The sequence below is a fragment of the Schistocerca serialis genome, chromosome 2 (genome assembly GCF_023864345.2).
Source record: "Schistocerca serialis cubense isolate TAMUIC-IGC-003099 chromosome 2, iqSchSeri2.2, whole genome shotgun sequence".
Taxonomy (NCBI): Eukaryota; Metazoa; Arthropoda; class Insecta; order Orthoptera; family Acrididae; genus Schistocerca; species Schistocerca serialis.
This window is the reverse complement of record NC_064639.1, coordinates 499,953,866-499,968,867: the sequence shown is the minus strand read 5'-3', so window position 1 is coordinate 499,968,867 and position 15,002 is coordinate 499,953,866. Positions and strand designations below refer to the sequence as shown.

The window sequence follows — 15,002 nt, the reverse complement described above, 5'->3', positions numbered from 1 at the left end:
GTGGTCCCCGAGGAGCTCAAAATACCGCGGATCATTGGAAGGTCCCTGCAGAACGACTAGGGGGCCCATTCCATACCAGGAAAATGCACCGTAGACCATAACAGAAACACCGCCGTATTGGACCACGGTTTGGCAGGCGGGATCCTTCGATTCATGTGGTCTGCGCCGCATACAGTGCCACCCATTCGTCTAACCACATCACGTTACACCGTTGTTCCAGTGTCCACCCCTGGTGACTAGTGACAAATTCAAGCAGATGTTCGCGATGACGTTGTGTCAATAGTGGCACCAGCGTGCGACGCAAGCTCCCATACTCCATGGAACCCATACCCCTACGGATTGTCCACTGGGAGACGTGTCTAGCACGTCCTGTATTGAATTGAGCCGTGACCTGTTTCACTGTTGCCCTTCTTCCACTACCGACGACCCGTCTCAGATGTTGCCGGTCACCGTCACCGAAGGTGGCTGAACGGACGATAGCTCCTCTGTTGTGGACTGTGACACCCTCCACCCATTCACGATACACCCTGGATACGGTTGAATGTCTGAAGCCGAATTGCTGAACCACTGCCGAAATCTAAATTCCCATCCGTCGAGCACCGACCACGGCGTCAGCTCACGACGACGTTGCATGTTACACAAACCACTTGCACAACTACTTCTCAGGACGTCTCCTATACAACAGCAGCTGGCACAAGAGGAGTGCGGTGCGCATACAACACACCTGTGCGATCTGTGCTCCCTAACCCACTACATTTGCAAAGTCAGTGAACTTTCTCTTACTGTATTGAATCACAGATCTATTTTCATTTGAATAATGCAAAATGAAGCTCATAAACAAGACAGAACTCCATACTATTCCATCACAAAATTAAACGACCTTTAAAGACGTAATGGTGACAGTAAAAAAATTGTATGAAATGGAATTTACCTGTGAAATCAGTACTATGGAAGGGAGAGTCGTTGGGAGGATTCTGGAAAAGTGTGGAAAAGTATTTGGAAAGGAAACCATATAAAAGACTTATTCTGGAGAACTGTTCCAGCATTTTGGGAGATCCTTATCATTTACATATGGTAGCCTACGTCGAAGGTTTCAGAGTACACACTAAATACTGAAACAACTGCAGCAGCTGACATTTTATACTTCACTGCAGAAACATTCACCAGAGCACAACAAAAATTACCACAAAACTGCATTGCTGGTCAGTGCATTGCACCTTTACGTTACAAACAGAACCGCAAAGTACGAAAAATTTGATTTTAACGGATTGTAGTAGCTTGCTTCAAGAAAACTAATCCAGTGGTAGTGGATATTATGAAAGCTATCAAGAAAAACTAAAATCTAGGAATAAAAGTAAAAATAATGTGGATCAAGGGGTACGCTAAAATTAAAAATAAATGGTCGATTACTTGGCGAAGAACGTCATTCAAAATGGCACACTTGATGGCCTTAAGACTACATTATATAGAGGAGCGAGACGCCAGTGACAACACAAATATCAGTTACCACAACGCATCAAGGAAAATATTACGTACAGTCAGTAATGAACATTCCCTCGAAGCCCTGGTTCCACACAGTGAAGACGAAGAAAATACTTGTAAGTTTCGTGAGGCGCATGAAATTTAATCATGGATCATTCCCCAATCATCTTCACCGAATACACGTTTTTGAAATCTCTCCTACTGTGAATGAGATCCAGTAAGAGTAAGAGATATGAATTACATTTTCTTCGTAGTCAGGCAACGTTAGTGACTGGATTAATAAAAAAATCGAAAAACGTTAAAATGTTGGTTTTAATACTTCAGGCGTTCTACAGGGTGATTCGAAAAAGGTTTACAAACTGACACGCACATAGGGCATACAACAAGGATCAGTAATCACATGGGAACCGGTGGTCACAAATCCCACCAGAGAGCGCTACGATCATGAGAGGGAGTTGCTATACAACAGCACGCGGAGCGCACGAAGAGACTGTCGCCATTCGCGCCGTGGAAGCGTTGGAAGTTAACATGGATAACTACTCGTGCCGCGAAATGGCTGAGATGCATGTGATTTATGGCGCGTCCAACTTCAATGGACGAGGAGCCGTGCGACTGGATCGTGTGAGGGATCTGCGCAGTGGTTTCTGCAGGAATACGCTGTTGACCGAAGCTTAACAGCGAGTGTCTTCTTTACTAACTAGGCTGCGTTCTCACTCGAGAGTGTGATGAACGTTCACAACCTGCTTACGTGGGTGGATAGGAACCAGCATGCTACACGTACGCATGCTTCAAAACGCAAATTTACCTTAATGTGTGGGCTGGAATCGTCGGAGACTTTAAGTGGACCGTACATTCTCCGGGACCGACTTGATGGTCGCAGATGCTCGTATTGCTGCGAGAGATTCGGCCGGACATGCTGAATGGTGTTCCCGTGCCTATCGTCGCCGCATTCTATTTCAGCACGTAGAGATACCGCGCATTTCAGTAGATAAGTGAGGAACCATCTGCAGGCAATCTTTCCCGGTCGCTTGATTGGTCGCGGTGGGCCAGTCACATGGCCACCTCGATCACTTGATCTTTGCCATCGATTTCTACCTGAGGGTGGGCGGGATTGTTGCAGCAGCAGAATGTCTTCGAGATACGCCACGTATTTTTGAGAGGGTGCGCCATTCAATACAGCGTCGATGTCAGGCGTGTCTTGTCGCTGCTGGACAAAACTTTGAGCATCTCCGGTAGTGAGCGTCCATTTGCAGCATGTGACTAAGTAATTGCAACGCCATTTAGTAGCCCCGGAAGGTCTTTCCGACACCTGGTTCTTATGTGATTACTGATCGTTGTTTTATGCGCGAGTCCCATGTCAGTTGATAAACGTGTTTTTGAATCACCCTGTACATAGTCTTTCCCATTTGGGTACAACGCATAGAACGTTCACATGACCATGTGAAACTGTCAGAAAAGTTCTCTTTGAGATGTTCAGTTCACGCGTCACATTGACCTGAATGTTGGTTATGTCCTCAAAGCATTCGCCATTCATGTTAATTTCCGCACTTCGTAGTGTTGTGGTAGGTTGCTATTGATAGCACCAAGTCTCGTCACCCGTGATGATTTGTTCAAAAATGTTCAAATGTGTGTCAAATCTTATGGGACTTAACTGCTAAGGTCATCAGTCCCTAAGCTTACACACCACTTAACTTAAATTATCCTAAGGACAAACACACACACCCATGCCCGAGGGAGGACTCGAACCTCCGCCGGGACCAACCGCACAGTCCATGACTGCAGCGCCTGAGACCGCTCGGCTAATCCCGCGCGGCGTGATGATTTGTTTCTTTTATTTTTCTTCAGGAGTGAAATGTCCACGTTTTGTATTTCAGTCAAGACTCAGCAGGCGCCCACGTGTCTTTGCTTTTGTTCGGGACAAACTCGGCACGTACTTTTTTCTTCTATAAAACATACTGGAAAAAGTCTTGAATATTTGATTTAGAGATGTTGCTCATTGCGATTTGCGACATAACAACATTGAAACACTATGATAGCACATCCAATATTTAACAGTGCCTACAGCAACGACTCACTAGTCGATTGCACACGTGTTTTTTTTTTTTTTTTTTTTTTTTTTTTTTTTTTTTTTTTTTTTTTTTTTTTTTTTTTTTACAGATAGTTCATTCTGCGTCACTGTAGGTACTGCGTTGACGTCGCTTACATGCGAGGAATAAACTCTGTGTAGGAACTTTCTGGACGTATGGTAGGCAATAAGTAACTAGCAAACGAATTTCTTACTGCAGTTAATTAGATATCAACAACAGTTACCCACTAATACAGCAATTCTTCTTCGTCAAGATAATACATTAATTTTAAAAAGTACTATAAATTTTGGAATAAAAATAACCTTAACCTGCAAAATAACTTAAACTCTCTCTCTCTCTCTCCCTCCCTCCCTCCCTCCCTCCCCTATTCAGAAGCGTGTTGCATGTTGCTGGATCGTAACAGAGACGTCCAGCGAAATTAAAGCTGGAGAAAGGCAACGTTATTCTCGCGAAACATGTGTGTTTAACCTGATGAACTGGTTTTCGGGGTACACTGAGTTACTGTTCTACGACCTCCGCCGTACATCTGGTGCAGAGACCACGTGAATAAGATAAGAGCGGTTGAGGCGCACACAGAGGCATATCGACACTCATTTTCCTCTCGACGAGTTTGTTTATAAAATAACGTTTTATGCTACCAGTCACGAATTTCCTTTCATTTGTCTTTTGCACGATGCGTTTCAGGAAAAAATGCATTTTTCGTGTATTATACCGTTTATTCGAGAAGATTTTTGATGCGTGAGGTACTGTATTGTTCTCTTGACTTTAGAGCAATTTTGTAATTAGAGATGGTCTTTATATAGAGTTTTTTACTAGAGAATTTGAAAAAAAAGTGCACTTACTGTCTTACCGCAGTCCACTTTTGTAGAAACTCGCCCATATTAAAACATCTCAAACAATTTTGTTTCCACAATACACGTTGAAAGCCTAAAACGTACAAAAACAAAACAGTCACAAAGATATATTTGCATGTAGTCAACAAAGATAACGTTATACACCGTCCATAGAGTATGACATACTATTCTTTCGTACAGAGAATATTTCTCTTAAACCGTTTCTTCCCAGTATTGCGTACAAGCAATACGAAGTTTAACTTCAAAAAATACATTCAAAATAAACTTATTATACATATTTCATCATGTAAGTGTTAAAAGTCACCCACAAGTTCTCTCTCTGTTTTCTTTTCGTATTTCACAATTAGTCCAACACATCGTGAAAAAACAATAAATCAATGAAAACTTCGCGCTGCGTGTACGTAATACCGGGTAGAAATTGGTTAATAATCTGGATAGTAATTTGCTGTTATATATTAACACAGGCATTTATTTCTATGTATCACTATTTTTTTGTACTGAAGGACATTATTCGAGCATCTGAAGACATTCAGTCATTCACTTTACAGTTTATCCATTTCATATTTTGTTTTCATATTTTTATGATGTGAATTTGTCTCCAGTTCATACAACAGATCCGTTTTATGACCTTCATTTAGTAGGTGGAATACTTCGACGTTTTGGTGTACATTTTGTAATGGATGTCCTGTATTGTGTATGTGTGTAATTATTGCTGACGTTGTGTGTCTGATGTGTTTGTAGGATTTCATCCGCTCTGCAAACCTGGTGTGGGAATCTCTTCCTGTTCGTCCTAGATAGAACATGGAGCATTCCTGGCATATTATCTTATAAATTCCAGAAACTAAATGTGGGCCATGATTAAACGTTATTTTATGTATTAGATTCTGTCGTAGTTTATTAGATGTAGAGAGTCCAATTTTTACCTTATCGTTTTAGAAGGTGTTTGCAATATTTTAACATTTATTTATTTACTTAACCTGATAAGATTATGGTCGTCAGTCCCTCTCTGATGTCCACCCAGGCGTTCTACATATTTTACGTGTCACATATTACAGTAACCATGTTATACTACATTTAGAAAATAAAAATTACAACAGTACAGATACAAAAACATAGTTTATGTTCGTACTTGTTGAATATAACAATAATTAGAGATCACTGTAAGGTACGTTTCTAATTACGATAGGTAGCAGCAATGAGCACAAGAGGAAGGTGTGGAGGAGGAAGGAAGAAAGGAACGTGATAACACACAGTTAATAAATGTAAGGGACGTGAAGGTGGCGTGACTCAGAGAGAAAGGAAAAGATACACTGTGATACACTGCTAATGTATTTGATGCAAGACATACATCTATTTTTATGTTTTTCCTCTGTGGTGTGATTTGTATCTTGCCCTTTCTTTACTTTGCGTAGTACTGAGTCAACCACAGAAGCAGTGTAGTGACTGACAACTGCTATCTGTTGCACTATGCTTATTTCCAGTTTCATGTTTCTTGCCTGTGCAGCATCGACATTTACGCCGCTCGTTCATAAATATTTGGGTGGCATGAAGTTGTAGGGGATGTGGTGTTGGTCACTGTATTTGTTCTATAATTCTGGAGAGTGTGTTTTTTGTTGTGTCTTGTGATATTTAAGTCCTAGTAATTGATGTTCTTGTCTCGTTCATGTTCCGCTGTAAACGAAATTTTCTGGTATAGACTACTAAAGCTCAAACATACCTATGAAAGAGATGTAATAACCCACAAGAACCTTGTGAAACATATTAAACTTGAGTACATATAGAGATTGTTGAATTTATTGTCCGCAGCTCGTGGTCGTGCGGTAGCGTTCTCGCTTCCCACGCCCGGGTTCCCGGGTTCGATTCCGGGCGGGGTCAGAGATTTTCTCTGCCTCGAGATGATTGGGTGTTGTGTGATGTCCTTAGGTTAGTTAGATTTAAGTAGTTCTAAGTTCTAGGGGACTGATGACCATAGATGTTAAGTCCCATAGTGCTCAGAGCCATTGAATTTATTGACCTTCCCAGCTAACCGTAAGTCATCCACACGGCTAACTACGCATGACACATTACCCTGAATAAGATAAGAATTACTCTCACTGTGTAATGATCTGCTCTTAATATCGATGGTTACAAGTCTCATCATTTGCATTAGAAGCACCGAATGACACATTAGGGTTGAAAAGAGTTTAAGATTAACAGAAGACTTTCCCACCAAAGTCACTGCTTCCCTTGTCTTTTTCGCTGACTTGATGTAATCAACTGTCTAACGTTTAGGAAAACATACTCAGTCGTTGATGGAATACACTTAATCGTTTGCTAGAGTATTATTGTAAATAAATTACCATTGGTTCACAAAAGAGATGGACCAGGATATGTATGACAACTATTCCTAACATATGCTGGAAGTGAAAGATGAAATCCAGGGCTGTTTCTACTATTAGGCAAGACTACGCGGCCGCCTAGGGCAAACTTTTAGGGGCGGCAAGGGGCGGAAAAACATCAGCAAATGCGGAGAAAAAATGAAAAAGAGGAAAACGTAGGACACCGAATTGTTTCCAAAGACATACAGAACTGCTACTTAATAAGTCTTCACTTACTTCACGAAAGTAAACACATTGCCTCTACATACCTCAAAACTAAAGCAGTCCTACTGAGTACGCCAGCCGGAGTGGCCGAGCGGTTCTAGGCGCTACAGTCTGGAACCGCGCGACCGCCTCGGGCATGGATGTGTGTGATGTCCTTAGGTTAGTTAGGTTTAAGTAGTTCTAAGTTCTAGGGGACTGATGACCTCAGAAGTTAAGTCCCATAGTGCTCAGAGCCATTTGAACCTACTGAGTACGAAACGGAAACAAACATGACCTTGATTCATCTGTTCGGAGCGCTGGAGTGGGGCAAGTGCACTGGCTTGCGATCATGTTGCGACTTGATACCATACCTCCCTCAGTCCCTTTCCTTTTTTTATCTCTGCAGATCATTTGTAAAGAGTGAGTTGTATTGAGTGATTCTGTTGATGTTGCACTGGTACATTCAGTAGAGTTCTAGTTAAAAATGTTCAGCACATCTTCCTTCTTCTTCCTTCGGGTCATCTGAGAACCACGCACCAATTTCAATGCTTCCTTCTTTGTTGTTCTTTCTCTTTCCTCCAGTATTCTTTCATCTTTTCATTATGTATCCTTTTTCTCTCCTCGGACCATTTTGACCCTGTCTTCTTCTCTCTCCTGCCTTGGAATCCTTCCATTTGTAACACTTTCCTCTTGAAAATCTCTCTTTCTGTTGCATCTTTTTCGCTTATATTGTTTCTTTCCAAATCTTTCCTAGCTTCTTGAATCCAGGCTATTGTTGACTTCCTGCCCCAAAGATATTTAAAAATCTGTTTCGTTAACCTGTTGCCGTTCATTCTGTATAAGTGTCCAAAAAATAGCAGTCGCCTCTTTCGTAGTGTTTCATTCATCCTATTTTAATTATTTTGGGAAATTGAAAAAATTGAGGACACAAGATAAGAAATTGAGGACAGTTGGTGTCCTCAATCAGTTTTAAATGAACTGAGGAGAGAGCATGAAAACTGAGGACTTTCCCCAGAAAATGAGGATGTCTGGTCACCTTATTTTAATGATTAAAATTATAATAGGAGATTTGCATTATCGTGCCATTGGATGTTGGGGGTGGCGGAGGGAGGGGGGGGGGGGATATCGAGGAGACCGATGGTAGTAAGAAAGAGGGAGCGTCATTTTTCAATTCTCATCTAGGACGACAAAACACCTAGCAAAAGCCCTGATGAAATTTCTCAAAAATCTATTCCGGTGCTGCCTCATGAGACTCCATGAGTCAGTAGTCTTACAGGGAAACATACGGAGCTGCTGCAACCAGCTAAATGAATACGAAAAAAAGAAAAGTCTAGTCTACCTGTGTTACTTACACATATATTGCTAGCGGTAGCCTCATTATACTGAAACTTTGTTGCTTACGTTATCGACTATATTTAACTTAATGCGTTCATAAACTTATTTATTGTATATTAAAGGGAAAAAATGACGAGCTGTAGAAACGGGGTGAAAGCATGAATAATGCAAGAGCTGTTGGCCCGTGAGAAAGTGGAGCCTCTTGTGGGAAATAGACGAGAGTCGCTTCCGGGAGGCGGCAACTGGGGCAGACTGTGAACAAGAGGCTGCCTAGGACGCGGTTTGCGACGGGACAAAAGGAAAGCGTTTGTTAACGCGGAGTTCCCAGAACTCTGACTTACCACGCTCGTATCACGCACTCGTGCAGGTTTTGTTCTGGAGGCACTCTAGTTCTCTTTCTGTAAAAGCCAATTATTGTTCTGAAATACACTCCTGGAAATGGAAAAAAGAACACATTGACACCGGTGTGTCAGACCCACCATACTTGCTCCGGACACTGCGAGAGGGCTGTACAAGCAATGATCACACGCACGGCACAGCGGACACACCAGGAACCGTGGTGTTGGCCGTCGAATGGCGCTAGCTGCGCAGCATTTGTGCACCGCCGCCGTCAGTGTCAGCCAGTTTGCCGTGGCATACGGAGCTCCATCGCAGTCTTTAACACTGGTAGCATGCCGCGACAGCGTGGACGTGAACCGTATGTGCAGTTGACGGACTTTGAGCGAGGGCGTATAGTGGGCATGCGGGAGGCCGGGTGGACGTACCGCCGAATTGCTCAACACGTGGGGCGTGAGGTCTCCACAGTACATCGATGTTGTCGCCAGTGGTCGGCGGAAGGTGCACGTGCCCGTCGACCTGGGACCGGACCGCAGCGACGCACGGATGCACGCCAAGACCGTAGGATCCCACGCAGTGCCGTAGGGGACCGCACCGCCACTTCCCAGCAAATTAGGGACACTGTTGCTCCTGGGGTATCGGCGAGGACCATTCGCAACCGTCTCCATGAAGCTGGGCTACGGTCCCGCACACCGTTTGGCCGTCTTCCGCTCACGCCCCAACATCGTGCAGCCCGCCTCCAGTGGTGTCGCGACAGGCGTGAATGGAGGGACGAATGGAGACGTGTCGTCTTCAGCGATGAGAGTCGCTTCTGCCTTGGTGCCAATGATGGTCGTATGCGTGTTTGGCGCCGTGCAGGTGAGCGCCACAATCAGGACTGCATACGACCGAGGCACACTGGGCCAACACCCGGCATCATGGTGTGGGGAGCGATCTCCTACACTGGCCGTACACCACTGGTGATCGTCGAGGGGACACTGAATAGTGCACGGTACATCCAAACCGTCATCGAACCCATCATTCTACCATTCCTAGACCGGCAAGGGAACTTGCTGTTCCAACAGGACAATGCACGTCCGCATGTATCCCGTGCCACCCAACGTGCTCTAGAAGGTGTAAGTCAACTACCCTGGCCAGCAAGATCTCCGGATCTGTCCCCCATTGAGCATGTTTGGGACTGGATGAAGCGTCGTCTCACGCGGTCTGCACGTCCAGCACGAACGCTGGTCCAACTGAGGCGCCAGGTGGAAATGGCATGGCAAGCCGTTCCACAGGACTACATCCAGCATCTCTACGATCGTCTCCATGGGAGAATAGCAGCCTGCATTGCTGCGAAAGGTGGATATACACTGTACTAGTGCCGACATTGTGCATGCTCCGTTGACTGTGTCTATGTGCCTGTGGTTCTGTCAGTGTGATCATGTGATGTATCTGACCCCAGGAATGTGTCAATAAAGTTTCCCCTTCCTGGGACAATGAATTCACGGTGTTCTTATTTCAATTTCCAGGAGTGTAGTTTCCTACATACCATATTTAGTACAACAATATTGATAAATTCTGTGTACCCTTTCAGTTCGACTAGAAAAGAACAATGTGCATAGAAGAAATGAGCCACATCGCGAATGGTCATCTTTGAAAGCACGAAGATAATTTACGTCAACTTTGAGTTTTTCAGCCTCCTTCTTTTCACCTCGCTTTTTTACTCTCGTGAAAGAGATTGTATTGATTTGAAATTTCATAACAACTGCGGGTAATATTATACGTAATCTGACACGTATTACTAAGCCTGAAAAATACAGGAAGTGGACAAAAATATGGAAACATCTACGTACACAATAAATCAGTTTATTACACTATAAAACAAATAACTGATCCGTGTTTCACACCACTTTTCGCTACCTAACTTTTGACTCGCTCTCGTCCGGATCCGTGTTCTTTTGCTCACACATACATTTGCTCTCCTCCATGATTCTCTATATTTCACATCATCGTCACGGAAGCACCTTATTTATGGTGACGTATGGATAAAAAGTATGGATGAAAAGTATATTTTGGACATTAATATGGGGTGTGTTCAGCTTCTGTCCTTATGCTGCCCATTGAGGAATGGCAATCCATTCTTCTCAAGGGCAGAAACCAGAGTAGGTAACGATGATGGATGTGGTGCCTGGAGCGGAGACCACCTTCTAATTCATCCCAAAACTGTTCCACTGGGCCGGGTCGTGGCTCTGGGCAGGTCAGTCCATTTCAGTAATGTTACTGTCCACAAATTATTGCCTCACAGATGCTGCTGCCTGACAGGGTGCATTGTCATGATGATAAAATCATTGTCTCCGAACTGTATTTCTACTTTACGCAGCACACACTGCTGTAAAATGTGTTCATATCCTTCCGCATTAAGCGTTTTCTAAGTGCAATAAGAGTACCACACCGTAGCCACGAAGTCAGCCCCATACCGTAACACCTCCTCCCCCATACTTCATCGTTGGCACTACACGATATAACAAGTAATGTTCTACAGGCTTTCGCCGAACCCAGTGCATTCATCGGGTTGCCACAACGTGTAGCGTCATTCATAACGCCAAATCACTCATTTCCATTCGTCCACTGACCAGTGGCGTCGCTCTTTACACCACTTCAAGCGTCACTGATGAGGAGCTGCTCGACCACTGTACCTGCACCGCTGACGACGTACACAGCCGGAGTGCTCTAGTTAGGATGCTGACGTGCTTTGGTGGTGTGTTGCAGGGCGACCTGGTATGGTTCGATCCGGGCGTTGGGCACGCGCTTCCGGGCGAGGTGCTCGAGTACCACCGCGCCGCGCAAGTGCTCTCCGTCCAGGCGGTCATCAGCGGGAAGGTAAGGCCCTGCCTTGACTACTCTTTGTTGCTGCCACTCTGTTACCTGATGTTCTGCAGAATATCGCTGTATCTGCTCAGGTTGTAAGCTGAATAACAGCGCCGTCCCTATGGAACGTTTCAACATTTTCCTATTTTCATTTTCTGATGAAAATTGCAGTATGTAAGGGAATGGTCGAAACGTTGGATTTACACGGCTCTGTTACTCACTTGACAACCTAGATAAGATTTAAACACCAAACGTCCCTGAAAAATGGAGTACCGGTATCCGCTTTCACTTCGTGCTGATACCTGCAATGTCTTCGAAGTCTTAACTCGAATAATTTTTAACAGTTTTTATTCAAGATAAAGTGGACAGTATGATTTTAAAGAAGAGTATAATCTATAAAGAGCCTGTAGTTCAAACTACGTGTACCATAACAGCTTGCAAAGTTGATGGGCTCATATCCGCTTTGCTAATTTCGCATTAGGCAATACCTGTGTGTCTGTTTATTGAATACTTTTTGATGGCAGAGCCTCAAAAGAGAACCATATTCACCTACACAGGTCAATTTTTCTGCAAGGGCAGTTCAACGAATGAAATACCAGTATGAAACTTCCTGGCAGATTAAAACTGTGTGCCCTTTGCCTTTCGCGGGCAAGTGCTCTACCAACTGAGCTACCGAAGCACGACTCACGACCGGTACTCACAGCTTTACTTCTGCCAGTAACTCGTCTCCTACCTTCCAAACTTTACTGAAGCTCTCCTGCGAACCATGCAGAACTAGCACTCCTGAAAGAAAGGATATTGCGGAGACATGGCTTAGCCACAGCCTGGGGGATGTTTCCAGAATGAGATTTTCACTCTGCAGCGGAGTGTGCGCTGATATGAAACTTCCTGGCAGATTAAAACTGTGTGCCCGACCGAGACTCGAACTCGGGACCTTTGCCTTTCGCGGGCAAGTGTTCTACCAACTGAGCTACCGAAGCACGACTCACGACCGGTACTCACAGCTTTACTTCTGCCAGTACCTCGTCTCCCACCTTCCAAACTTTACAGAAGCTCTCCGGCGAACCATGCAGAACTAGCACTCCTGAAAGAAAGGATATTGCGGAGACATGGCTTAGCCACAGCCTGGGGGATGTTTCCAGAATGAGATTTTCACTCTGCAGCGGAGTGTGCGCTGATATGAAACTTCCTGGCAGATTAAAACTGTGTGCCCGACCGAGACTCGAACTCGGGACCTTTGCCTTTCGCGGGCAAGTGCTCTACCAACTGAGCTACCGAAGCACAACTCACGACCGGTACTCACAGCTTTACTTCTGCCAGTACCTCGTCTCCTACCTTCCAAACTTTACAGAAGCTCTCCGGCGAACCATGCAGAACTAGCACTCCTGAAAGAAAGGATATTGCGGAGACATGGCTTAGCCACGGCCTGGGGGATGTTTCCAGAATGAGTTTTTCACTCTGCAGCGGAGTGTGCGCTGATATGAAACTTCCTGGCAGATTAAAACTGTGTGCCCGACCGAGACTCGAACTCGGGACCTTTGCCTTTCGCGGGCAAGTGTCCTACCAACTGAGCTACCGAAGCACGACTCACGACCGGTACTCACAGCTTTACTTCTGCCAGTACCTCGTCTCCTACCTTCCAAACTTTACAGAAGCTCTCCGGCGAACCATGCAGAACTAGCACTCCTGAAAGAAAGGATATTGCGGAGACATGGCTTAACCACAGCCTGGGGGATGTTTCTAGAATGAGATTTTCACTCTGCAGCGGAGTGTGCGCTGATATGAAACTTCCTGGCAGATTAAAACTGTGTGCCCGACCGAGACTCGAACTCGGGACCTTTGCCTTTCGCGGGCAAGTGCTCTACCAACTGAGCTACCGAAGCACGACTCACGACCGGTACTCACAGCTTTACTTCTGCCAGTACCTCGTCTCCTACCTTCCAAACTTTACAGAAGCTCTCCTGCGAACCATGCAGAACTAGCACTCCTGAAAGAAAGGATATTGCGGAGACATGGCTTAGCCACAGCCTGGGGGATGTTTCCAGAATGAGTTTTTCACTCTGCAGCGGAGTGTGCGCTGATATGAAACTTCCTGGCAGATTAAAACTGTGTGCCCGACCGAGACTCGAACTCGGGACCTTTGCCTTTCGCGGGCAAGTGCTCTACCAACTGAGCTACCGAAGCACGACTCACGACCGGTACTCACAGCTTTACTTCTGCCAGTACCTCGTCTCCTACCTTCCAAACTTTACAGAAGCTCTCCTGCGAACCATGCAGAACTAGCACTCCTGAAAGAAAGGATATTGCGGAGACATGGCTTAGCCACAGCCTGGGGGATGTTTCCAGAATGAGTTTTTCACTCTGCAGCGGAGTGTGCGCTGATATGAAACTTCCTGGCAGATTAAAACTGTGTGCCCGACCGAGACTCGAACTCGGGACCTTTTCCTTTCGCGGGCAAGTGCTCTACCAACTGAGCTACCGAAGCACGACTCACGACCGGTTCTCACAGCTTTACTTCTGCCAGTCTCCGCAATATCCTTTCTTTCAGGAGTGCTAGTTCTGCATGGTTAGCAGGAGAGCTTCTGTAAAGTTTGGAAGGTAGGAGACGAGGTACTGGCAGAAGTAAAGCTGTGAGTACCGGTCGTGAGTCGTGCTTCGGTAGCTCAGTTGGTAGAGCACTTGCCCGCGAAAGGCAAAGTTCCCGAGTTCGAGTCTCGGTCGGGCACACAGTTTTAATCTGCCAGGAAGTTTCAAATCAGCGCACACTCCGCTGCAAAGTGAAAATCTCATTCTGAAATACCAGTATTATGTAACTATATGAAGTTTTCTTGAATGAGATTTTCACTCTACAGCGCAGTGTGCGCTGATATGAAACTTCCTGGCAGATTAAAACTCTGTGCCGGACCCAGACTCGAACTCGGGACCTTTGCCTATCCCGAATTCGAGTCTCGGTCCGGCACACAGCTTTAATCCGCCAGGAAGTTTGAAGTTTTCTTGTTTATTTCGCAAAGAAGTTAGTACTCGTAGCTAGGATCTGTACTTGTCTAGTTTTTTTAGCTATTGCTGCCTACTCCAAAAATGAAAATATTTTAAGGTAAAGTTTACTCTTCACAAAAACTTAATTTAATGACAATAAACTATGTAATAGAAGAACTATACTGCTCAAAAGAATTAGGATAACATGTTTATATGAACGTCCTGTATGATAAATCTATTTTGATGCCTGTGATACCTGTGGTCTTATTGCAGAGCCTGAGATATTCGCTTTCAACGTATGCAACAACTAAAGTCATTCGCGACACATTCGCCATCTATCGGCTGTGTTATGCATGACAGTATCAGGTAACTCCTCAGAAGGGAGTGAGTGCCGTTGTCCCAACGTTCTCTAATGAGGCACAGACACGGCATTCGTCATTTATAGACGTTGTATTCGATCAAGCATACGCAGTGCGATATATCAATGCAGTGCAAGTTGCAAGAACAACGTGTTTGATCCAAGA

The 15,002-nt window shown here is 44.8% G+C and overlaps 1 protein-coding gene across 1 annotated transcript in view; it reads left to right on the top strand.

Annotated features, from left to right (window-relative positions):
• LOC126457445 (unconventional myosin-XV) overlaps positions 1-15,002 on the top strand; it is a 945,978-nt gene that overhangs the window by 445,920 nt on the left and 485,056 nt on the right. The window contains exon 3 of the mRNA XM_050093727.1: positions 11,404-11,514. Coding sequence (XP_049949684.1) covers positions 11,404-11,514 — 111 coding nt within the window. The remainder of the gene's footprint in view (positions 1-11,403; positions 11,515-15,002) is intronic.